The following is a 25735-nucleotide window of genomic DNA, read 5'->3' on the forward strand; positions in this document are numbered from 1 at the left end:
TTTAGTCAGAATGACGCCTGGCATTTTTGCCAGAGGGAATGGCTGAAAGGTGACCCTGCTCCGGGATTAGGGAGGCTCCAGGGATTAGGGCGGATCCTGCTGGGAATAGGGTGGCTCCAGGATTAGGGCGGATCCTGCTGGGATTAGGACGGATCCTGCTGCCTCGGGCGCCAGCTACTTTGGAGTTCTCACTGGGTTCTGAGAGAATTGGAGGAGGAGGAGGCAGGGTGTTCCCAGGAAGTATGTGTAGAGTGCTGGAGAGAGTTCAGGAATAAAAAAGAGTTGCTGTTTGAACCTTACAAGGCTTTGTGGCGGCTTGGTTATTTTGTGCCCAGCCAGATTGCGGCATATAGTATTCATAGGCAGAGGAACAAGCAAGGGGCTTCGGAAATATTGGCAACCTTCTATTTTGTTTTGTTTTCCTATTGCTAAATTTTATAATAAAAGGGTTTATACATTTCAAATAAAAATTAATATAAACACTGGTAAAGCAAATTGTTCTACAGGTAATTTTTTAAAGCATAAAAAGCAATTAAATAAATTCACAGTAGGATTGATAATCATACCAAAGTGTGCAAGAGATTGCTAGAAAAAAATGGACTCTTGTCCTACTTAAGAACAGAATATTGCACAAAAGCCAGAGAATCAGGAGTTAGTACAGTCCTTTCAACTACTGGGAAACATCTTGGGCAAGTTATTAAAACTCCTTGTACTAATTTCCTCATCCCCAACATTAGGATGATAATAGTGTTTTAGGGTTATTGTGGGGATAATAAATAAGCTACTACATGCAAGGTATTTAGAAATAAGCTGGCACAAAGTTGGTACCAAACACATAACAATTATAACTTTTAACAGTTTACAAACTTGGATACATAAGTTTGCCAAATCTGACAATGCCAAGAATAGCAAAAATTAGTCAATTATGTAACATATACACATTAATTACATGACTGAGCAAAAAAGTCTTTTAGGAATTATCTAATTTTGAAAACCTAGAAGTGTTTTTTTGTTGTTGTTGTTTACATTATAAGAATATTAAGAACTAACTGTTATTTCCCAGATGCATTCTGGGTAAAATGGGGTTGAGTGCAAACAATATATATCATGAGAAGTTTAATTATCATATCAAGAGAACCTTGTGGATATATACAGCCTATTTTGATAGCCTACTAATAGGTTAATAAATACATCAAACCATTTCCCCAATATGGAAGGTGCCACATAGCTCAGCAAAACAATTTGCTCAGGCACTAATCTAAAACACTGGTCATTTACATTTTAAACACATACTCCGATTTATGTGTTGATCTTAATATTCAAAAATGTATATAAGATGAGAAAATGGCTATCAAAAGTGCCATTGTAAATCTATGCCAAGTTCCAACAGTAACAGTTAAAAATAATGCAGCCAATGTGGCTTAAAAAAAACCAAAAAAACCCACTGGTAGCTTTTAGTCATTTTACTACAAAAGGTCTTTCAGGAAGAAAATACTAATAGCAAGAATTTAAATGCTGTGGGGTGTGGGCTGGGGTTGTGGCTCATCAGTAGAGTACTCGCCTTGCACATCCAAGACCCTGGGTTCAATCCTCAGCACCACATAAAAATAAATAAGTGAAATAAAGGTATTGTGTCCAATTACAACTAAAAAATAAATATTAAAAAAAAACTTAAATGGGAGGAAAAAAAAACTATGCAGTGCAGTAAAAGGTGTGTTATTATAGGGGAAAAAAGGATACACACACATATATACAAACTCTCATTCCTAGAACTTATCTACCTACTCATCTTCAAATCTCCTCAGGCAATTTTATGCACACTCATCCTCAGATCAAGTCCTGTCATATACCTGCTCAAATTCCAAATCTTTAAAGAGGATTTGTCTGATCATTCTATCTAAAATAGAAGCCTGTGTCACTATGCCCTATCTACACTTTAATTCATAGCACTTAATATATCCTACATTATATCTGTGTGTTCCTTCTGTCTCCCTACACCCTACCTCCCTTATCTGCTAGAATGTAAATTCCAAGGAGATGACATTCTCTATGCTGTTCACTGTGTACTTTCAGCATGGTAATGATGGGTGATACAAAGTAAGCTCAAATCAGTCTTTCCTGAGCTCTACGCCTAGACACCCAACTACTTATTCTACATTTCCATCTGCATGGCTTGAAAATCAAATTCAAGATAACCAAAATGGAACTAATGATCTTCACCCAGTCCCAACTTCAACAACAATGGCATGTCAGCAATGGCACCATTAATCACTCAGTGACTTAAACAAAAACTAAGGGGTCATTTCTCCATTTTCTTCACCCACTGCATCTAACTATCAAGTCTCTTCACTTTTATCTTTCTCAAATTGATGACTTCTCGCCTTTCTAACTTTCCTTGCAAGTCCAAGCTATCATTATCTTGAACATGACTACTATAATAATCAAGTAATTTCCTGCCTGTTGCTCCTTCCAAATCTAAATTCTCCTTTTCAAATATCACCATTATATTTACAGCTCTTCACTGGTTTCCTATTGCTTTTCAAATAAAAACCAAAAACTTTAATACAGCCTTTGAACCCACCTACTTCTTTCTATAGGCTCACAAATCACCAATTAAAACAAAACAACCAGCTTCCTATTTTGATATTGCCCTAAGTTTGTTTTCAAAATATTTAGCAAAATTTACCTCTTAAGACTCAAACACATAAAAAAAAAAAATCTGTAGCATCACAACATTAATGTTTCTATTTCATATTAAAACATTTAGACAATCATCCTTTTAAAATATTGGGCATACATCCATACAGGTGAATATATGGTAAGATACGTTGTTAAATTTAAAAGAAAAATGAATCATAAGAATGGCATGTATAAACCCTTTTGTGTTGGGTAGGGCAGGGAACCAAACAGATATATACACAGATTTTATATACGTACATATATATACATATACACACATAAATTGGGGGTTAAGGGACAGGAAAGAATATTTACTGAAAGTTATGTCCTTTTGTATATTGTTCCAAAATAATTTTAAGTGATTCTTTAATTTTTAAAATTATACTTTTACACATTATATATACATATTATTATTTTGAATGTGTTTCAATTTTATAATTTTTAAAAATATTTTTTAGTTGCAGATGGACACAATACCTTTATTTTATTTATTTACTTTTATATGGTGCCTCACATGTGCTAGGCAAGTGCTCCTCCACTGAGCCACAACCCCAGCCCTTAATTTTATAACTTTAAGAATGATTTTTTGAATATTTTTCAGACATGATATGAAATTAGCATAATGAAATAACCAGAATCTCTGTGTTTACTCTTTCACATTTCCTCAAAAACCAAATAAACTATGGGACTTAATCCATGTAATGTTAGCCAAGAATTAAAAGGCAAAGAAATAATTTATGACTCCATTCCCTTCAGTTTCTCTGGCCACCATCTCCCAATGACCAATGCTGAGAAGGGAGGGAAAAAGTTCAAAATTCCAATCACAGAAGCTCAGACAAGCTCCAATTTGGTCCAGCCATAATCCCAATGTACAAAAATTAAACTACTTCCTACCTTGACTTGACAATCTCCTTCTCATATATTTCTTCAATAACCTGTTACCAAAATTATAAAAATGTATTAGTATCTCAAACAACTTTTTTAGACCCTGGTAGTTTTCAACCACACAGTGATGCTGTAAATAAAATTGATACAGAATTACAAACTACCACACAGTGTTGCTGTAAATAACACATAACATGTAGATAATTAATACAAATTCTGACACATGATGAACTTTTAATAAATGTTATCAGGAGGAGCAAAAGTAATAGTTGTACTAGTAGTAAAAAATTAAATACACACATACAACCACCCAATCTCTACTGTAAAAGACTACAACATCTTAACAGTACAGAATGTATTTGTCAAATAAATGTTTGAAGGTGACAGAGATGGAGATTACAGATCAAGCAAGTCTTATTCAATCTAGAGTATTCTCTGTTATTGTTTTTATTTTATCAACATTCAAGCTAAATAATAAAACAAAGGGTATGAATCACTTTAAGTATCAACTTGTAATGAAGTTCTTCTGAATAGGCATACATGGCTTTATCTAGAAGTATCTAGTATGAACTAAAATGATCTGGATATGAGTTGAATTGCTAAAAAGCTTAATCTAATTAGTTTAAACTCAATCTAGTAGTCCCATCAGGATATTTTCATTATTTATGCAAAATTACTCCAAGGACTCCCGGCCCCAACAAATACAAATGTAAAAATACACAGACAAGTTATAGGAAGACAAAGTAAACCTGCTGATAATCAAAAGTAATTAACAGTTGGGCATGGTGGCGCACACCTGTAATCCCCAGTGGTTCAAGACACTGAAGCAGGAGGATAGAGAATTCAAAGCTGGCCTCAGCAATGGGCAGGTGCTAAGCAACTCAGTGAAATAAAATACAAATTAGGGTTCTAAATACAATACAAAATAGGGCTAGGGCTGTGGCTCAGTGGTTGAGTGCCCAATCTCAATCCCCAGTACCCTCCCCCCAACCTGCAAAATAGTAATTAACATATGCCATGTTTATAGATATTCTACTGATGAAAGGATTACCAGAACAACAAAAATACATTGATAAATTAAATATTTAAGTTCAAATAATGAAATACATTTTAAGTTAAGAGGTTCATATCACAAAGAGTTCCTAAAGCATCATAGTTCAATTTTATAACAGCAGAACTTAAAAGTTTGAGTCTTTATTACTTGTTTTTTTGTTTTGTTTTGTTTTTTTGGTACCAGGGATTGAACTCAAGGGCACTCAACCACTGTGCCACATCCCCAGCCCAACTTTGTATTTTATTAAAGACAGGGTCTCAATGAGTTACTTAGCACCTCGCCATTGCTGAGGCAGGCTTTGAATTTGTGATCCTTCTGTCTCAGCCTCCTGAGCTGCTGGGATTACCCATGTGCTAGGCTATGCCCAGTCTTTATTACTTGTTTAATCATATGCAATATATCAACAACATTTACTTTATAGAAAGATCTCTTTTAAATAATCTATTTTAACAAGAATTAACCCTACAATTAAAAAGTTTTCCTTTCACTTATTCTAAATTGCTTAAACTGTTAAGTCCATCCCTTACTAAATACGGGTTCTTAGTCATCTTTTCTTATTTTTTCCAAATTTTTTTATTGGTGCCTTACAGTTGTACATAATCATGGGATCTGTTGTTACATATTTGTACCTGCACACAATATAACAATATGATTTAGCAATACAGCAAGCACTCCCCAGCTTAGTCATGTACCTCACTAAACAATTCCCACTCCGTCTTCCATTATTACAGACTTTTATCTCAGTTTATCAGCCTAACAATAAAAAGAGAAAACAATAGACTGTATCCTAAATGAATTACCAAAAAACTTATACAAAAATTTCTGTATATTTACAAAAATATTCATTACATGGTCACTTAATCAATTTAAAATAGCCTAAGAATCTATAAACAGGAAAATGTTTAAACAAATAACATATGAATAATTTTTTTAAAAGCTAAAAGTAAAAAAAAAATAATAATAACAAAGGCTATCTCTGGGTACTGACTTTTATTGTCTTATGTGTAACATTTTAATTTTTTTATTTGTTCTAATTAGTTATATGTGATAGTAGAATGCATTTTGACACATCATACATAAATGGAGTATAACTTCTCATTCTTCTGGTTATAAATGATGTAGAGTTACACAGATCATGTAATCATATATGCACATAAGTAACAGTGTCCAATTCATTCTACTATCATTCTTACTCTCATACCCCCTCCCTTCCCCTCACTCCTCTCTGTCTAGTACAAAGTATCTCTACTCCTCCCTAGTCAGCCCCATGTAACATTTTTATTTTCCAAATTTTCTAACATAAGTAATTATTAGTTTGATAATCAAAAGCTATATTTTTAGCTTTTAAAAAAAATATGGAGGGCTGGAGCTGTGGCTCAGTGGTAGAGTGCTCGCCTAGCACGCACGAGGCACTGGGTTCGATCCTCAGCACCACATACATGTAAAATAAAGATATTGTGTCCATCTAAAAAAAAAACTTAAAAATAAATATTAAAAAAAATACAGAAAGCTTTTGTTGAATTAACCATTTAAAAGAGAAACAAAAAGCATATCTACTCATAAGAAAAGTATTGCAAACCAAAAATTCTTACCTTTATGTCAAAAGGTGATTTTTTCTTGATGTGAGGAGCCCAGTATTTACATGCTAACTGTAAAAGTAAACATTATAAACAGTAAGTTCATAGATTCATATCACTGTTGAGCTAGAAGACAAAAATCATTTAAGGAAAAGCTGTTTCTTAAAGCAGTACTAGTACTGAGGGGACAGAACAACTCTAAAGGGACAATACAGATACCTGGGTATGCAGGCTAGTAGCATCCTCTACCATAACCCATGAAATGCCAGTAGTGCTGTGCACTGCAATTTGCCATTGTGATTAAAAAAAAAAAAAATCAAAACATACCTATACCTCCCTTCAACTAGAACTAAGAAAACTATATGACTAGGTCAAAAACCAGAGTTTAATAATATAGCTTTATATAATTACTAAACACCCAGACAGACATAAAGAAAATCTTAAAAGAAAAAAAAGACCCTTTAATTTATAAGCTAGTTATTACAGAGGATATAGGAGTTAGTATGTTATATTTCAGCAGTGAGTTTCACTTGGAAACTTAAATTAATATAAATAATCTCTTCAGATACTTAGATGGATTATATAACATCAAAGAAACACGTTATTATTTTTTAAAAAACTAAATTACAATCTCTTAAAAAAACAGAAAACTTTGGCAAGCATAAGGACTCAATATATTTATAAAAACGTGACTTGGCACAGTGTGTGGCACACTGGAAGAATCCAAATAATGTTTGATGGATAAATGCTGGATGAAAGGATGGATGGACATAAGAAGTAACACCTTACATGTTACCACTTACTTCTCTGAGGCTTTCCTCAATCCTACCTGATAACTCTAACTTCCTTCTCTTTGTTTTGTAAATAACTTCATTACAGTTTCATTTCTGCATACTGTGATCATTTGACTTATTGATTTTCTTCCAGACTTAACCGAAACATTTAGCAAATGGAACCTACATCTTCAATTCTATACTTTAGCACCTAATGGCCAGCATACTTACAGAGCCTCTCAAACAGTTGAGACTCTGAGGAAAAGTCTCTAAAAACAAGATTGCAACTGCCCACTTAAATGCCACTTACCCAAAGTTATCAAACATACTCCAACCTAACACTTCTGTGATATCCTCATTTCCTCCTTCTGGGCATCATACAAACTCAACCATCCTCTCCTTATACCATACCCTTAAGAAAACTCAGTAAACTTGTTTTAATGGATTCATGAATTTACAAATGTTTTAAATCCTATCTTCTGACTGAAACTGCCTCCAAAACATAGGAATTTGATTAATAATCCAGCAAACGTTTATTAAACATTTGCTCTGTCTCCTTTCTCTGAATTTTTCCTCTTCCTTGGAGTCTAATCTGTGATCTCTCAGATACCACCACTTTCATGTACATCCTGCCTACCCCTAAACTCTCTAGCCTCACATAAGAGAAAAACTTACCATTATCAACTTAATATAGCTATGACAGTACAAATTGTTCAAGATGAACCTTATTGCAAGTCAAAAAGGAAAAAATACAGTAGTATAACAAAATTCAGATCTTTGAATTAAATTTTAACCTCTCAATATCATTTATTAAATAAATAATTAAAAACAACTTCTCTGGCTAGATGCTCAGAAATTAGGAGAAAGGGGGGGGGCTGGAGTTGTGGCTCAATGGTAGAGCGCTTGCCTAGCATGTATGAGACACTGGGTTCAAACCTCAGCACCACATAAAAATAAATAAAATAAAGGCATTGTGTTCATCTACAACTAAAAAAAATTTTAAAAAGAGGAAGAGGAGGAGGAGACAAAAGAGGAAGAGGAGGAGGGAGAAGAAGGAGAGGCAGAAGAGGACCAGGAGGAGGAGAAGTAATTGAGGCCCAAGATGTCCTCCCTATCTTGAAAACCAATTTGTCTACTTCCCTATCTGTATTTCAAAGTCCATCTCAAATGGCACTTTCTCAATGAGAAGAATCTCTCTGGAAATTCTTTCCTTAGGCAAATAAAATTATTTTAAATTCTATTCTCAAGGCACTTCCCTCACATCTCTACTCTGGCATTTCTCACATTAAACTAGGACAAGTTCTTTTAAATTTAAAGTCTCCATCTGAAGACTGTGAACTCCCTCAAGACAAGGATCACCTTTCTTTGAAGTCCAGAAGCACCCAAACAGTATCTGACAAACATTAGGCATTAATTTTGCCATCATGGCCCACAATTACCAAGAATCTTCATTCCTTCCACTACATCTTAATGCCATAGTATATTTGTTCATTAAATCACTCATTCATTCAACAAATACTCATCACATAATGTGTGCCTAGTTAATACAAGATAGTGGGAGTATCTAGGGAATAAAACAGACCTGGTCCCTAGATTCAGTCTTCGAAATCTAATGTAGGATACCATAAAGGTTGTATGTTTATAAACAATGTTCTCTAGGTCATCTAGTCAGTCCTACAGTTTTAAGTATCATGTTAGGTCAATAACTCCTGAAGTTATATTGAAGCCTATCTTACCAATATGTTTTGGTAAGATGCACAATTGCCTTCTCAGTGCTTTCTTTTTTCTTTTTTTAAAAGTATTTATTTAGTTGTATATGAACACACAGTATCTTCATTTATTTTTATGTAGTGCTGAAGATTGAACCCAGTACCTCACACATGCGAGGCAAGCATTTTACCACTAAGCTACAGTCTAAGCCCCAGCACTTTCAACTACATGTCTAGTAGACATCTCACACTTAATGAGGCCAGAAAAGAACTCAAGACACTCCCTCACTACACGTCCTTTCCCAGGTACCCCCAAATGTCCAAACCATTCACCCAGTTGTTCAAACTCTTCTTAATTTTTCTCCCCTGATCCACAAATTGTTATTAAGTCCTACTATCTTTAGCTTCAGAATATAACCAGTCTACTTCAATCTTAATTAGCAAGAACTCCATTTATCTAGACTACTCATTGGTATCCCTCTTACTAATTTTGCTTCCTCATCCTCACCCAATTTCCACACTTTAGGGTGATTTTTCAAAAACATTATTATCAGATTGCAATTAAAATACTACAACATTTAGAATAAAATCCAAACTTCTTACTCAGTCTCCAAACGGGGTATGATCTGGTCTCCACATATTACTCTGTTCTCTCTGGTACTACTCTCCTCTAACTTATGTTCCAGCCACCCTAAACTCCTTCACAATCACACCTTAAGGCATTTGCACTTGCTATTCCCTGGGCTGTTTCCTTGCTCTTCCTAAAACTGGCTCCTTCTTTTGCAGTCAGATGTTAACTCAAGTGTTACTTTAGAAGATTTTTCCGATTGCCTTTTATACATCCCACACCAGTCACTGTCATAACACCCTAGCAAGTTTTCTTCAGAGCCCTTATCAATGTCTGAAACTACATTGTTCATTATTTGGCATTGTTCTCTATAATGTGAGTTCCAGGAGAGCAGGAAACTAATAAATTACATTCATTGCAAAAAAAAAAAAACAAAACAAAAACAGGTATATGGGGGGAATATAGGTATATGGGGGAAATGGGGGCTCTGATGTAGTTTAAGACATCAGGAAAAGCCTCTCTAAAATAGTGTAGAAAGCTGAGAATAAATAAAGAAATATGGGATAAACTAAGGATTTTAGCCAGAGAAAACAATATCAAAATACCAGGAAGTGAAAGATACCATGGCACATTCAAATAACTGCAGTTCAATATGGCTAAGACACAAAGAGGAAAATGAACACATAAGCACAACTCAGATTATGCAATGCTTTGAAGGATTAGTCATTATTCTAAAGGCAAGTAGAACAGTTTACGAATTTTAAGAAGGTAAGTGATATATTTGCACCTGTGTAAAAATCACTCTGAACCAGCTGGAGGGGAAAAAGAGGAAAGGCCAGGTGACAGATTAGGGTGCCCTGATTCAGGCAAAAAAAAAAAAAAAAAAAAATGGTGGCCTGGTTTAGGGTGACAGAGATGTAGAAAAGACAGACTTAAAGGATATTTAGAATTTAGATATGTGGAGATGAAGGGAAAGTGAGAACTCAAAATGAATTTCAGGCTTCTGCTATAGAAAAATCTACTGAGATAGGAAGCAGAGAAGGAAGCAGGTAAGCTTAAAACTTCTGTACTGAGCCACTTACACTCTTGACTAATTCCCAAGTAACTAATAAGGATTAGAAATGTTGGGTTTTCCTCTTCAAAGCCAACTAGGGCTAACAATGCACGAAGTAAGTAGGTTTTAAATGAATGTATTCCAACGACTGGATTACCCTCTTCATAGATGGAGCTACTTGGAGCAATCAGATTATTTTCATTCTGCTCAGGAGCAAGAAAAAGCCTGTGCCTCCAACTCAGTCCAGTCCTATGCTATGAAGTTTTCTTCACATTTTCAGACTGAAGTGTTCCTTCTCCGAATCTACTACTCCTGTGATAAACCCCAAAACCAGCAAAATCCACATAGTAGCTTAGTCTCTGTCTTTCCTGGACAGTGTACTCCTCGAGGCAGGGTGGCCTCTTTCACCAAGGCATTCCTCACAACTAGCAGACTAAGTAGAACGACTTGAATGAATGAACTGACCAATGAATGCCTTCAGGTGTTCCCAGTCCAGAAGAAAATCCAAACCCTAGGTCTCGGGGTCTCGCACGTCCTTATCCCCTCACAAACCCCAAACTTGCCCGAGCTCACCTGGGTCACGAACTCCGCATTGATCTGGGACACCGTAGGGGCTACGATTTTCTTTGGCTGTACAGGGGCCGCCATCGCCACACTCTCCTTCCACTCCGGTAGCAAAGGGCCCGGAGGGGACTCCAGTGCACCTCGTAGAAGAAGCTGCAGCACCTAGTCTCCCGATGAAGAACCCGCTGATCCGGAAATCTTCAGCCCTCTGTCCCACACGGAACCCGTAGAGCGGTGCGTGCCGCTCCGGAAGCGAAACAAAATGGGGCGGGATTTCAATACCAGTGTTAAGTCTGAGCTAGAGAGCCAATGGCTTCAACCTCCCCGGAACACGCCCCCCAATGGGCAGCAGAGAAAAAACACCAGCGCTCAGGATTGGGGTCACAGGGAGAGGCCAGGCTGGCTGATGGTGTTGGATGGGGGTTCTTTTGAGGTTAATGAGAGGTAGGGGTCGAGGAATCGGGATTTTTTTTTCAGTCCTAAAGAAATCTGTGATGTAAAAAATACACTGGAAATCGGAGACTTTAACTTTCTTATTTTATGTAGCTATGGGTTGACATAAAATAAACTACACTTATAGTGTGAAATTTTAACATAATTATACATCCATGAAGCCATCACTAGAATCATATAACTTCTTTAGGAAAGCATCTGTTCAGATTTTTGTTTGCAGATACAACACCCTTAAAGTTTCCTACCTACCATCCATCTCAGGCAGCCACTGATCCTCTATTACTAATTTGCTTTTTGCAGAATTTTAAATAAATTAAATATTGCAGTATGTGCCTTTTTTCCTTCTTTCACTCAATAAAATGATTTTGGAATTCATCCAGTTGTTGCATGTAATTCTTTCTTATTACTGAAAAATATTTCATTTTCCAGACATACTACAGTTGGTTAATTTGTTAATTCTTCTATGAGTACTTGTGTATAATTTTTTTTATGGAGACATGTATTTCCTCTTAAGTATCTAGGAGTGAAATGGTTAGAAGATATCATAGGTGTATGTTTAACTTTTTAAGACTCTTCAGCTTTCTAAATAGTTGTATACCAGGAGCACGTGAGATTTCAGTTCCTTCTCATCCTCACCAACGTTAAAATTTTTATCTATTTTAATAGGTATGTGATATATCTCATTATGGGTTTAATTTGCATTTCCCTAATGAATAGTACTGATGAACATGTTTTCATGTGCTTATTTACCATTCATATAACTTCTTTAGGAAAGCATCTGATCAGTTTTTGTTTTTAAATTGGATTACTTGTTTTCTTATTCCTAAATTTGTATACTCCCATCACTCACAAATTTACATACAAATATATCTCTAGTAAACTCTCCTGGATAAATAACAGGCTGGAAACTGGTAACACTATTGCCTACAAGGAGGAAGAACTGGGAGAAAGGGAAAACAGGAGTAGGGATGGCGAATTTTATACTTTATACCCTTTTGTTACTTCTGAATTTTGTAATACATACCCTGTTCAAAAGTGAACAGTGTGAAAGAAGAAACAAAATATCAGTTGGTCTGAAGATTAAACTAAATGTAGATTCCTTTTTTCCTCTACATTCTATTGTATAAGTTGTTAGTATAAAGAGCTAGAGATAAAAATTTGCATAACACTTTAAAAGCAACAATATTTTGAATAATTATTGACATTTTGTTTCCAAATGTAGTGTCTGACACAGTAAAACAAAATTGTTCAGCACTTTAATGATGAATATTGACACATAAATAATGTTTTGACAATCAGAAGCTGCAAGAATTGTATTTATATAATGTGTTATAGTTACAGCATATAGTTAAGCCTGCTGGAAGTATGTTAGTGAGCAATAGGCTTGAGGGTTAAAAGCTTTCAAATCTAGGGAAAGGAAACTATCTTCATTGTTGAGCACAATGAGAAACCATTTATTGGAAATTACTTTGGGAAGAATTTTCAGTGGTATAGCAGATAGGTTGGAGTAGGTCACCGGGGGATAGGAATACAAACTGGGCAACTATTGCAAATCTAAGGCTAAAGAACAGTGACTAAATTTGGTTCTGGCAATAAAAATGAAAAGGGAAAAATAAATGTGGAAAACACTAGGAAAATAAGAAGTAGTGATCCTTGTCCAAGCAGTTGAAAGAACTGTGGATCATATGTAGCTTTCTAGTGATTTGTGTGAATAGTAATCCTACCTCCCTGTCAGTGGTTGGTTCAGAAATGTGCTTCTGCAGCAATTCTGTTAGATGAAAGATGAGGTTTTTGTAGGCTTCTGAGAAAATTGTTCCATGCTCTTGCTGTTTCCAGGTCTACTCACTTCCTACCCCACTCTACCTCTCATTATAAACAAAGCATCCTAAAACTAGGATAATAAAGGAAAATAGCCTATCATTGTGAAAGAGTAGACAGAAGGAAGCAGAATCAATTCAATGCATTCAATAGCTCTAAGGCTAACCTCATCAGTGAAATTCAAGCCATGTAAACCAATAAAGGTCCTTACTACTAAAGAAGTTTGTATCAGGTGTTTTGTCACTTGCAACCAAAGGCATCATAACTGAATAGGGAATACATAACTGAATAGGGAAAATGTTTGAGGTAGAGGGAAAGAAACCAATGGAGAGGGGAAAACTAGATACCAGGAAAAAAGAAGGGCCCGTTAATGAAGTTCCTAACAGGGGGCAAGGAAGAAAGATGGATGAACATTTATTGAGAAAAATGTCAAGAAAGATTGTAAGAGTAAAAATAAAGTGATCTGTGAGTGAAGAGGAGAGAACTTAGAATACATATTGGATTGGCTTTTATATCAGCACAACAGAAGGCAAACTCATCTTCTGAAAGTGAATAAAAGATCTAAGTCACAGATTTTAAGAGGATAGGCCTCTTGGTCCATCAACCACATAAACACCACTTCCTTCAGAGCTGGCTTCATGCTTCTGACTCACCTAGCACCTTCCAGAGGCCATGGCTGGGCATCTGTGTCCACAATGTTTCCTGCTCCAAGACACAGACCACAAAGAGCCCAATGCCCTCCTGGTCTCCTCTTCCACTTCTGCCACTAGATTCCCAAGGTGAACTCCACAGGCCAGCCTTTTCCCCTCCATTCATGCCCATATGCCCAGTCATTTTATACATTGTATAAATATATAAATATAATATGTGAAGACATCTTAGTCTTTATTTTTGAAACAATTTTTAGGCTTGTTCCAGGGATCTCTGTGCTGCTTGTACTGTATTGACTTTTTGTCAAAAAGAGAAAATTAAAAATAAATAGAAGCAAAAGTTTTGTAATTATTGTTTCATTCTCTTATTTCTTTTAGTATACTTAATATATACCTGAGAGCCTACTGTTGGCTAAACCCTTTATTAAGCCCTCTAAAACATTTTTTAAAATGCATTTCATTGCTTTCCAGAACCATGTAATTCATCACAGTAGTTCTCAATGTGCACTTTCATGACAGCAATAGCTAACCTGTGTAAAAACAAACTCCTGGACCCCAACCCAAATACTAGCCCAGTAATCTGTGCTTTTAATAAGGCCAATGCACACTGAAGTTTAGAACTAATGTGTAATGGGAGATCAACTGACAACAGAGTTGCTATAGTTTGGATATGGAATGTTCCCAAAGGCCCATGTGTTAAAGGCTTGGTCCTAAGCTTAGGGCTGTTGGAAGCTAGTGGAAACCTTTAAGAAATGGGGCCTATGGGAAGTTTTAGGTAATTGTGTTGTGCCCTTTTAAGGGGATTATGGGACATGAGTTTCTTGCTCTCACTCTGCATTTCTAAGTCAGCTTGGGGTGAATTTGCTTCACCATTTGTACTGCTTCACCAGAGGCCCCAACATTTGGCAATTGACCATGGACTGTCTTCGAAATTGTGCCAAAATAAAATTTCCTTTTGTTAAAGCCGAATATATCACATATTTTGTTACAGTAATGAAAAGCCAATAAAAGAATTATGACAAATAGTAGTGGAAGCACAAGGAATAGAGTGCCTGGGTAAATCAGAAAGGCTCCCAGAGGTAGTATTTACTCAAACTTCAAAGGATCAGTAGACACCTGCCTATGTAAATACAAAATATTTATATTCCACTTAATACCACTGTCATTTCTTTACCATTATGTGCTCATTTTTCTTAGTGCTAATAGAATTCTAGCATTTACCCCTGAAATTCTACTCTTTTAATTGGCAAGAGAAATGGCAAGATAGGGATTAACTGTTCTTCCTTCTCTGAAGATTCTAAAAAGGAGATACCACTCTGCATCACAAAACAGTCTCTGCAAATGTTATTCCTAACAAAGGATTTTTGTAATACTCAGGCTTCAAAGACCATTGCTACTTTCTATAAATATCTGTAATTCTAACTGGTTGTTTTATGTAACAAGTATATTGAAATTTGTTTTCTGTGAGTTTTAAGCACATGTTTTCTCCCATATTTGTGGAATGAAAGAAAAAAAGAATAAAACCTAAGTTTCTTCTTTGAACAGAGTGTAAGTTTCTGTCTAAATTAATACTTGGTAGACCAGAGGCAATAACAACTACTACTAGTAGTAGTAGTCTCATTGTAACACGGGAGAAACTATTTCTGTTATTTCATTAGTACAAACTGGGAGAAGGCCAAAGACAAGAATGGGTAAATGGATAGAATACCATAGGACATGCAATGGATTTAACTGAGTCTTTTGTAGGTAATAAGGATCTCTCCAAGGAATATAGTGTTAATATGATAAAATTCCATATAAGTTCAGAATAGGTTAGATTGGAGTGGGCCCACAATAATTTTTAACAATGAGTGCCTTGTTTCTATAACATGAGTTAAAAAAAAAAGTACAAATTGTGTAACTTGAAACTTTATTTTTAAAATATTCTGAGGTTTTTCAAGATTTTAACCACCATCTACCTCCCATGAATACATACATTTTTATCTTAAAATTATAGACCTTATTGCAGTACAAAACAAGAAACAATAATTCTAATCTAGCTAATCAAATTCCTCCAGTAAACAAACATGCTACAACCTGGAATCACCTAAACTAAAATTCTAGTTCTCTTTAGAAGATATTTATAGCCACCTCCCCCCTCCCAGAAAACCAAAGTAATTGATTCAACAACACTAATAGTTCTAGCATGCAGCAAACCATCATTTAACAACTGTTTAGTCTTCTTAACACAGACATGACTTTATTTTCATTCCTATAAAGTTTCCATAATAAGCTTGTACTGATAATAAAGGTAAATAAGTATTTTGTTACAGGTACTTCAAATAGCACTACAGTATATCTTTGACAAAATTTTTACAATTTTCCAACTTTCAATATGAAACAGCTTAAAAAGGCATGGGTCAAAAAAAAAGTATAGTTGCATCACTTAGGCAAATAAAGTCTCATACAGTCATACAAGCACAACACTCAGAACTCTCCCTATTTAGGTTGGGAAAGAAGACATCTCCATCAAATAAAATTATATAAATAGCCTAAGCCAAAAATCCATAATTTCAGACATATTATGGAAATAACTCTTGAACTTTTATTCTTGGAAATTATAAACTAATTATTCCTTGATTTTATGTAATAGGTATGTTATTGAAGAGTTTTGTGTAAAGCAAATTCTGTAAACCATATCTTGCTTGCACTGGAGAAACATTTCTCAAGGAAACATGAGAAAGTATTCTTGTGATTCTCCTTTGCTTTAGCAGAATGCCTCTCCCTAAAAACAGGCACATTTGTACATCACTGGGTATTATGTTGTCCTATTTCATCTCTGTAAATTAAACTCAAGTTACTTAAAATTCACTTGTGGTAAAAGCAAGCAGACCAAACCCCTTCCCCTTCCCACCCGCCCACCACCACAAGACAGTTCTTAGAATATAATGCAAAACTTACAACTGTTCATTTCAAAGAGGGTTTTTCACTATATTTGTATGCTAAGATAAATACTCACTTGTTCCTTTCACCTTAGAAACACAACCATTTCTTTTGTTACTAGAAAATGTCATTCCTAAAGATTTTTATAAACAATGGCACATGTGAAGGACAATTTGTGATTAAAACTTTCTCATAGTTTATGACTAAATGAAATATTACCCAAATCATAATTCTGTTTAGAAAATGTATAACCAACTATGTTATTCCTATACAGGAATGATTACCTTACTAATCAAAATACAACTTAATAAGGATCAAAGTAACATTCCTTAGTATTTCTTGCAAAATTATAAAGGAATAAAAACTAAAACTACATATATTCAATGCCATTTGATCAAACCTAGAACAGATTCAGTTAAATCACACAGCCACTCAATTAAAGAGACATTAAAAGTTTTGCTAAAATAAATGTAAAAATCTTATTGAAATACATTTTTCTAGATGAGAATTTTGTGAATTACTGCTGTTAACTATTAACAAGCAAATAGATGAAATGCATTTATTCTTCTAAAAAGATAAAACTGTGTACATATTATTAAAAAAAATATGGCACTTGGAAAATATTCCTGGTGAATTATGATAAATGTGGATATAGCCTAGCCTCTCATATTTTTAAGTTTTTTGGGGAAAGACAATAACAGGACAAAAAAACCAAATCCTCATCCCTAAGGAAAAGGATATTAAACAATCACACAATCCTAATCTATTAACTTTGAAAAGACTTATGAAAATAATGTTGTAAATTTCCCCATCCACTTTCACATTATCTCTATGTTTTTAAAACTTATAAGAAAAAAAAATGTTTTCCAATGAAATTTGAGCTACAGGTGGACAAAATTTTGCTTTCATGTAACATAAAATACAGGGGCACTATTTGCTCCAAATAAAAGGCCATTTTTGCCTTTCAGTCTTTTGAGAGTGTGTGTGTGTGTACACACACACACACACACATATATATAAATATATATATTAAAGGAGACGGCATGTCTCAAGGAATAACTCCTTTCAAAAATAAGGTTGTGGGGCTGGGGATATAGCTCACTTGTAGAGTGCTTATGTTGCATGCACAAGGCCCTGGGTTCAATCCCCAGCACCACAAACAAAAGGGGGGAAAAAGGTTGCTTGTGTAACAGGGAATTATAACTTCCAATATTATAAGTATGCTTATAATATTAAAATAAATGTTTATTTTATGACATTAAACCATGTTCTTCCTTTTAAAAATTAATTTGGCTGTTCCTAAAACATTGTATTAATGTTCTATGTATCTTGTCTCCTTACCACATAGGACAAGAAACTGCCTATGCAATCATTCAATATGCAGGGCTTTAGATAAAAATGTTTTAAAAGATCACCAGAGACAAGCATGTTGATGATTTTCAGTTACATAACTGAATCTAAGACAGCTATTTTCTCTTGTGGTCGTTCTTTAAAGTGAGTAAGTTGATGTCTCTTCCAGTGAGGAGCCTGTCTGAATGTTTTGCCACAAACTGAGCATTCAAATGGTTTCTGCCCTGCATGAATTAGATAATGCCTTTCCAGTTTAGATGGAGATCGGAAACTTTTACAACAAACACTGCATGGGTAAAGGAGGCCATCATTTCTCTCAGGCTGCCCTGAATAACTATAACAATGGTGGCTTTGCTCCGATTCCAAAAGTGCATTAGAGAGATAGGGTTGTCTGTTCCTACAATGGGTACCAAGAATGAAATCCTCTGATTCTGCCTTACCTTCTTTTTCAGATATCTGACCTGACTCTGAAACCTCATATTTTTGAAAGCCAAAAGACTGACATTGTTCAGAAGCATTACAGCTAACATTATCACCTTGTTGACTAAGAAATTTGTTCATATTTTCAAAATCTAGTTGGTAAAGAGAACTATATGCACCCTTTTCAATATGTGTTTCTTTATGTCTTTTTAAGTGAGCTGACTGTCTAAAAGATTTCCCACAATCACTACAGGCAAAAGGCCTCTGTCCAGTATGAATTAAATAGTGTCTTTGTAGTTTGGATACAGAAGGAAAAACTTTCTCACATTTATCACAAGGAAACATCTTATGTCCATTATGTATATTTTCACTTGGAACTGAAAAACCACACTGAAGCACTTCACAGTTATTAAAGAGTTCCTCACCTGATGAACCATAGATGGACAAGTCTTTATTATTCACTGAACTATCCATAGTTAATATGCTTTCTGTCATAAGGACATCTTTCAAATTTTTCCCCATATTTTGGCTCTGGAATTGCTTTTGCCAAGAAAATGGCAAAGTCAATATTTTCTTCTTTTTATTACCAACTGTTTTAAATGTTCCATGTTTGCCAAGAGAACCCACAAATGTTCTCTGGGCTTGTTCAGAGTTCTGCTCACCAGAAATTAGATCATTATTTTTCAAAAAACTGTTTTTAAATACCTTTTTCTCTGTTCGAAAGTTATCTAATTTTTTACCCCCAGCACGTCTAAGCTTGGCCAAGATTTTTTTAACAATGGTTTTATAGTTGTAGCTTCTTTTGAGCCTCCTTGGAATTTTGCCACCTCTGGCAGGAAAACACTTGTGTCCATTGAGAATCTGCTCTGATTCAAAACATTCTTCACACTCTGAACACTGAAAAGGGACAATATAAATAGAGTGGACATCAAGTGGATTATTCTCAGATTCACCCATATCGACATTTTCAAAACCATCTTGCTTTGTATTTAATTTATTAGGCAGGGGGCATGATTCTGGACTCTTCACCTTTAATGAAAGAGTCTGAAAAGTCTTATTCCTAGTATGGATTTGTTTATGCTTCAGAAGTTTGCTTTGAATCTTAAATCCTTTTTGACAAAAACAACATTGAAAAGGTCTTTCTTCTGAATGTGTGAGTTGGTGGATTTTTAAATGAGTTGACTGTCGGAAAGATTTACTGCACAGGACACATTTAAAAGGCTTCTGACCAGTATGAATAAGTGCATGCCTATCAAGTTTTGATTGTGACGGAAACATCTTGCCACAGATTGTACATGCATGAATACTCTTTCTTCTCTTCGTTGTACTGTACGTGGGATCAGGCTTAGAGCATGAGTGTAATGCCCATCTCTCCTCGCTGGTAAAAGTGTTATACACTCCATATACTGGCTTTTCTTGCTTGGCCTCCAGCAATCTTCTGACCTGCTTAACATCATTCTGATAGGTTTCATTGTGAAGTTGCTGGTGCTTCACAAACGTCTTCAGATTTTTAAAGTGGCGTTGACAAATACTACATTTAAAAGGCAGATTATGAGTTAGCTGATGCCTCTCCAGATGAACTAGTTGTCTAAATGTTTTATGACAAACATCACATTCAAATGGTTTTTGACCAGTATGAATGAGATAATGCCTAGCCAGTTTTGATGGTGTTTCAAACTGCTTGAAGCAAATATTGCAAATATATGGCCTGTTTCTAGGCACTTTGTTGGCTTCTACACACTCCTGAATCTTTAGCATTTTAAAATTGCTTTCATCCATCATATTTTTCAGTAACACACTCTGATGAGCTCCATAGTGTTCTTAAACTTCAAATGTCTAAAAATAAAAAAAAAGTATTAAAATAAAATTCTTTATATTCATATGAAAATAAATTATGTTGTTTCCTTTGGCTGTAGATATTAAAGGTAAAGGAGAATTTGGATTCTTCTTGTGTTAAAAAGTAAATTAACCATTTTAGATAAATTCTTCAAAATCTTAATAGTATTTTCACACATGAAGGTATGCTGCATATTAGAATATCTAACCACACATAACTTTTATTTAAATTATATTATTAAGTAGATTTAATCAACATTTCATTGCTTTATCGATTTTTTTGCTTTGTCATTTTTCAAAAAATGGGCTAGAAAGGCAGTGTATGAAAATTAAAACATAATACTAGAATATGATGCATTTGCATTCAATTAGAGCACATATTGTAGATATGCTCTAAAAATGGACTGTAACTTATCAAAGTTACATTTCTTAGGCACACTAACTCTATTTTTAATTACTTCTTTAGATTAACAAAGGCAACATGGACAACTAGGAGAAAATTCTGGAAGACCTGGGTTCTAATCCTGAATTTTTTACTACATGATCTTGGTGATGAGAAGTAAGTAAAGATTCCTTATCTGTGAAACAGGAAAATGTCTCATAGAATGGCTATCACACTATGTTACTGTGCAAATCAACAGAGATAATGCATGTGAATGTGTTGGAAAACTTGAAGCAATATATTATAAGGTATTATTTACCTTACAATACCTTATAAAATGAGGTATTATTTATCTTAATGCTAATCAAATTTTAAAATTTTATTCTTGTCTCTTTAATTACATTTTAGGGTTTCTAACTAATAGATTTACAGTTCTTTTTATTTCTCCTTTCCTTTCCACTTTGTTATGGACTTCCCCCCAAAAAAGTAGAGAAAAATGACGACAACAAATTGCATTCATATATATTTATGAATAAGTCATTAATTGAATGTTGAAGATGGTTCACTTGTCAGGCAACATAATAAAAAGGTGATTCTGACCTCATAACATAAAAAATTCCTTCCATGCAAGACATATAAAAGTTTATAGGCACTTGCACAATCATAGTACACACTATCTTTTTGAAAAGCCAATTTTCGGGGCTGAGGTTGCAGCTCAGCGGTAGAGCGCTCGCCTAGCATGTGCAAGGCCCTGAGTTTGATCCTTAGCACCACATAAAAATAAATAAATAAAATAGAGGTATTGTGTCCAACTACAACTAAAAAGTAAACATTTTTAAAAAAAGAAGCTAATTTTCTTCTACTGCTACTACTACAATACTGCCCTGACATAGGGAGTCAGAGCCAAGCACAGTGGCGCACACCTATAATCCCAGTGGCTCTGGAGGCTGAGGCAGGAGGATAGTGAGTCCAAAACCAGCCTCAGCAACTCAGTGAGGCACTAAGCAATTCAGTGAGACCATGTGTCTATATAAAAAAGGGCTGTGCTGTGGCTCAGTGGTTAAGTGTCCCTGGTTCAATCACAGTTCAAAAAAAGCCAGAGATTTACCAAAAAGAAACAAACAAACAAAAAAAAAATATCACCAACACCAACAAAAGAACACAACTATGCCATCTCTCTTAGTCTAACGTATCTTCTAAAAAGTTGATCACTCTATCAGAAACTCAGTGTTCTTTTGTCAACTGATTTGGCAAATGGCAAACATATATGCTATTTACTGTTTTCTCTTAGAAGATACCTTAAACACAAAATCAAATATACCCATGGTTATTTTCTTTAGCCATGTGAATTTAGAAATAGGGAAAATAAAATAAGAATAAATGCTTTCTACTGGATGCTTTATCACAGTGTTTTTCAAACTGCAGGTCACTACTCATTATTCGACTTAAGTCAACTTACTGGATCATGATCAGCATTTTGTTTAAGAGTAGAAAGTACCAGAACACATCATATAGCAACGATAAACACTGTTTTGTGAAACATCTACAGGAAAAGGTGAAGAAGCCTGTGAAAGGGGCTGGGGATGCGGCTCAAGTGGTAGTGCGCTCGCCTGGCATGCGTGCGGCCCGGGTTCGATCCTCAGCACCACATATAAAGATGTTCTGTCCGCCGAAAACTGAAAAATAAATATTGAAATTCTCTCTCTTAAAAAAAAAAAAAAAAGAAGTCTGTGAAAGCCCTTTCTAACATACTTCTTTGCACAACACTATACAGAGAAACCACCAATAATCTCCAATAAATCAATCACTTTCTTCAAAGTGGCCAAGTAATCTATTAGAATGATAAAGGTAGGGGCCCATGGGATAAGATAAAATTACTATGGAAAGCATCAGTGTCCAGTTTTTTCCACTTGTCCCATATTACCCCAAAATATTTATTAAAAAAATCATCCAATTGGGGATGGGGTTGTGGCTCAGCGGAAAAGTGCCTGCCTCACATGTGTGAGGCACTGGGTTTGATCTTTAGCACCACATAAAAATAAATAAAATTAAAAGTATAAAAAAAATTTGTCTTTAAAAAAAATCATCCAATTAGAGACCAAATGGAAAATGCCCCACAATTATATGCAAAATAAAATCACCTGACCATAAGCTGCTATATTAATTTATAAAATATACCACACAGCCCAACAATCAGTTGTTGGTGCTATGAGTATGAACTGTCGCTACACTGAGCTAGAGAATTACAGGTGAACAACTTTCAAGATGCCGATAGTAAGAGTTGCAAGCATTAAAAGACATAAATCCAGTGAATTTAATTCGTATTGAGTCGTTAAGATGGTCCATCAGGACAATGACACACAATGAAATTAATAATCAAGCCTTTACTCACATCAATAGTAAAAACAAATCACAAGTTCTTCAGTAGTCTCTCAAACAGAAGGACACTATGTGAGGGTTAAGTGGATATAATGCATAGCAGGGAATATTCTTGTCACAGAGGAGCTCCTAACAAAAGGCTCCTACCTCTTATGGATTGGTGGGCCAGGAGGTTGGAGGATTAGGCGTGAAAGGACTGGAGTCAAACATGGAGAAAGGAGTGAAAGGACTGAAGGCAAAAATGGAGAAAAGTGATTCGGCCACAGCATTCAACAGGAAGACCTCCAAATGGAGGCACCTGGACCAGGAAAGAAGTTATGGTAAGAACACTGCTAACAGGAGGGGAAAGGCAAGTTTGTGACTGCAACTTCTTCCAGGCAACTGCAACTTTTGCACTGTCCAGGCAATAAGTCTGGTATGGGAGGGCGGTTTTACCCCATGAAGCCACGAGGCAAAGCCTAACAATTGTCTAAGGTCAATTAGAATTTTTAGGATTCTTTTTTTTTGGTTGGTGGTGCCAGGGATTGAACCTAGGGCCTTGTGCATGGCAGGCAAACACTCTACCAACTGAGCTATATCCCCAGCTAGGCCTTAGTATTTTGGTCTGGAGCTGGGCTTCTAAATTCTCTTTGACTGCTTCTTCTTCCATTTAATAACTTTTTGTGGAACATACAGAAAAACTCAAAAATAACAATGACAAAACCCAAACCAGAACTAGAAGACAAACATTTCTGACTATAACAGGGATTGACTACCATAGCTCCTGTGCCAAAACGGGTCTATGGTAGATAACCCATCACTAGCACTAAACACTAAGATTGGATACTATTGTCATTTGCCTCCCAATCATGTGGGAAAGCACTTACTGGGAGCCCTATGTTGTTAGAGCCATTGGTGACAAGTGGTGATCTCATTCTCTATTTATAAGTAAAAGGTCAGGGATTTCCACACTCCAAATGCAATCCCCCATGTACTTATACAAGGATGCCCATGGAGTTCTAAATCCCATTTCTATTGATTTTCTGTTCTCTCTGCTGAATTTTTTTTTTTTTTTGGTCGATAACATTAAAAAAAAAAAAAAGCTAGGACTGTAATTTTTATGTTAAAGGAAAACAAAACTAAACCGTAAATCTGATGAATGGTTTAACCCAAAAACTACCCTGACAAGAACAAAACATATCACGTTGGATGATTATAAATAAATAAATAAAATCCAATGCTGCCTCATGATTTCAGGCTGAATTAACACATTAAAAAGACGTTAGGATATCACAAAAGTAAATGAATGAGAAACATAGCGACCTAAGGGAAAAGAGACTTAAGAGAAACACAGACAACTTTCAGTAGGGGAATAATCTCTGGTGGCCTTTGCTTCTTCCTCACTAGTTTCGCTCCACTACTCCCTCCCTCGCCACTCTCTGGGCCTGGAACCCTCACCTTTCCCTCCCCGTGGGACTACACTAAACAAAGAACCCTGACGACTAGTTCTCAGCCTAAACGCCCACAACCAATGAGCACCTAGGGGTGACTCGAGCCAAGAAACTATACACCTGGAAAGGAAGGGCAAGGAAGAAAACTCCTCTGAGGGTAGTCAGGAAAAAGAAAATAAATAAATAAAACCGTCTGCGACTCTACCCACAGAGGGGGGTTTGGGGGGAAGCCTCCCCTCCTTACCTTCCTCCTAAGAGATTCCCGCTCCCAGTGAAACAAACTCAATAGGCAGGGAAGTGGGAAATGAAGCTGAGGGGTGCTGTGGTCGTGGCACCCTGCTCTGGGTCCCCGGGCACCTTGATGGCATTTAGGCGGGCCTGACCCTCCCTGGGATTTACTACACCTCACACCCGGGTTCCTGAAGTCCTCCTCACGCACCTGGAGCCGGCAAGGGCCCAGCAGCCGCGCACCTCAAGGCGCGAGGGCAGCAAGCGCACGTCCGCAGGGTCTGCGCGGCGTCTGACTGAGCACGCAGGCGCGGCACGCAGGCGCGCCCCAAGATGCGGTCCGGCTGGAAACAGGTTCCTCCTATCTCTGGGCCGCTCGCCGGTTCTGGAAACCCGGATTCCAGAAGTGCGCTCCCAATCCCAGCGTTTGTCGCCTGCAAATGGGAGGGTGCATTTTCCATCTTGTTATGAAATCACAACTAGGGAGGGAAACCCTGTAATCAGGCTGGAAGGCTCAAGGCCTGGAAACGAGAGTCGTCAGCTCCCTGGATTAGCCCTCTGAAATGCAGAGGACTGATAAACAAACCGTGTATTAGGGTTTTTGTGTGTGTGCCAGGTCTGTCCCCAGCGCTCTCCGTACGTGAGCGTTGTGCTCAGACATAACTTCACTGTGGGCTCTACCAATGGCCTGGCAGCTGCGGACCTTGTTGGCCTAGCTGTGCCTCATTCATTTGATATATTTTAGACGTCTGTAATATACAAAACCCTAGTCTCTTAAGAGGCCCCGATAATTAGATAAAATGCATGTAAACTGCTCAGGATAATTACTAGTGTGTAATAGGTCCTCAAAGAACTATTATTTATTAATTTTTATGTTGATTAGAACAACTTTATGAAGTTCACCACTGTTTCCCAAATTACAGATATTTCAACAATATCCATTTTATGTGGACACAAGGGCCAAATATTGTTGCACAGTTAACAGACCAAGGTGGCACATTATA

General features: G+C 36.1%; 2 protein-coding genes and 1 non-coding gene across 8 annotated transcripts in view; all 3 read right to left on the bottom strand.

Moving 5' to 3' along the window:
- Positions 1-11072, bottom strand: part of Aqr (aquarius intron-binding spliceosomal factor) — a 112468-nt gene extending 101396 nt beyond the window's left edge. For both annotated transcript variants that reach the window (XM_077799560.1, XM_077799559.1), the window contains exons 1-3: positions 10873-11072; positions 6211-6267; positions 3574-3614 (exon numbers count right to left, since the gene is read on the bottom strand). In XM_077799560.1, coding sequence (XP_077655686.1) covers positions 3574-3614; positions 6211-6267; positions 10873-10947 — 173 coding nt within the window. In that variant the 5' untranslated portion in view covers positions 10948-11072. The remainder of the gene's footprint in view (positions 1-3573; positions 3615-6210; positions 6268-10872) is intronic.
- A 4640-nt stretch (positions 11073-15712) lies between these two features.
- Positions 15713-25039, bottom strand: Znf770 (zinc finger protein 770). Of its 5 annotated transcripts, XM_077799774.1 has the most exons (4): positions 24943-25029; positions 23221-23371; positions 22154-22370; positions 15713-20312 (listed from the first exon to the last, which is right to left on the bottom strand). In XM_077799774.1, the coding sequence occupies exon 4, from the start codon at positions 20256-20258 to the stop codon at positions 18150-18152; it is 2109 nt and encodes a 702-aa protein (XP_077655900.1). In that variant the 5' UTR covers positions 20259-20312; positions 22154-22370; positions 23221-23371; positions 24943-25029; the 3' UTR covers positions 15713-18149. The 5 variants fall into 5 exon arrangements, with proteins under 5 accessions (XP_077655900.1, XP_077655899.1, XP_026246991.2 ...); XM_077799773.1 differs by lacking the exon at positions 23221-23371 and having other exon boundaries at positions 24943-25038; XM_026391206.2 differs by lacking the exon at positions 22154-22370.
- Trnag-gcc (transfer RNA glycine (anticodon GCC)) lies at positions 23583-23655 on the bottom strand. Its single transcript has one exon. It is a non-coding gene; the product is annotated as a tRNA-Gly (tRNA).
- Positions 25040-25735: the final 696 nt, after the last annotated feature.

This window comes from Urocitellus parryii, chromosome 6 (genome assembly GCF_045843805.1).
Source record: "Urocitellus parryii isolate mUroPar1 chromosome 6, mUroPar1.hap1, whole genome shotgun sequence".
Classification (NCBI taxonomy): domain Eukaryota; kingdom Metazoa; phylum Chordata; class Mammalia; order Rodentia; family Sciuridae; genus Urocitellus; species Urocitellus parryii.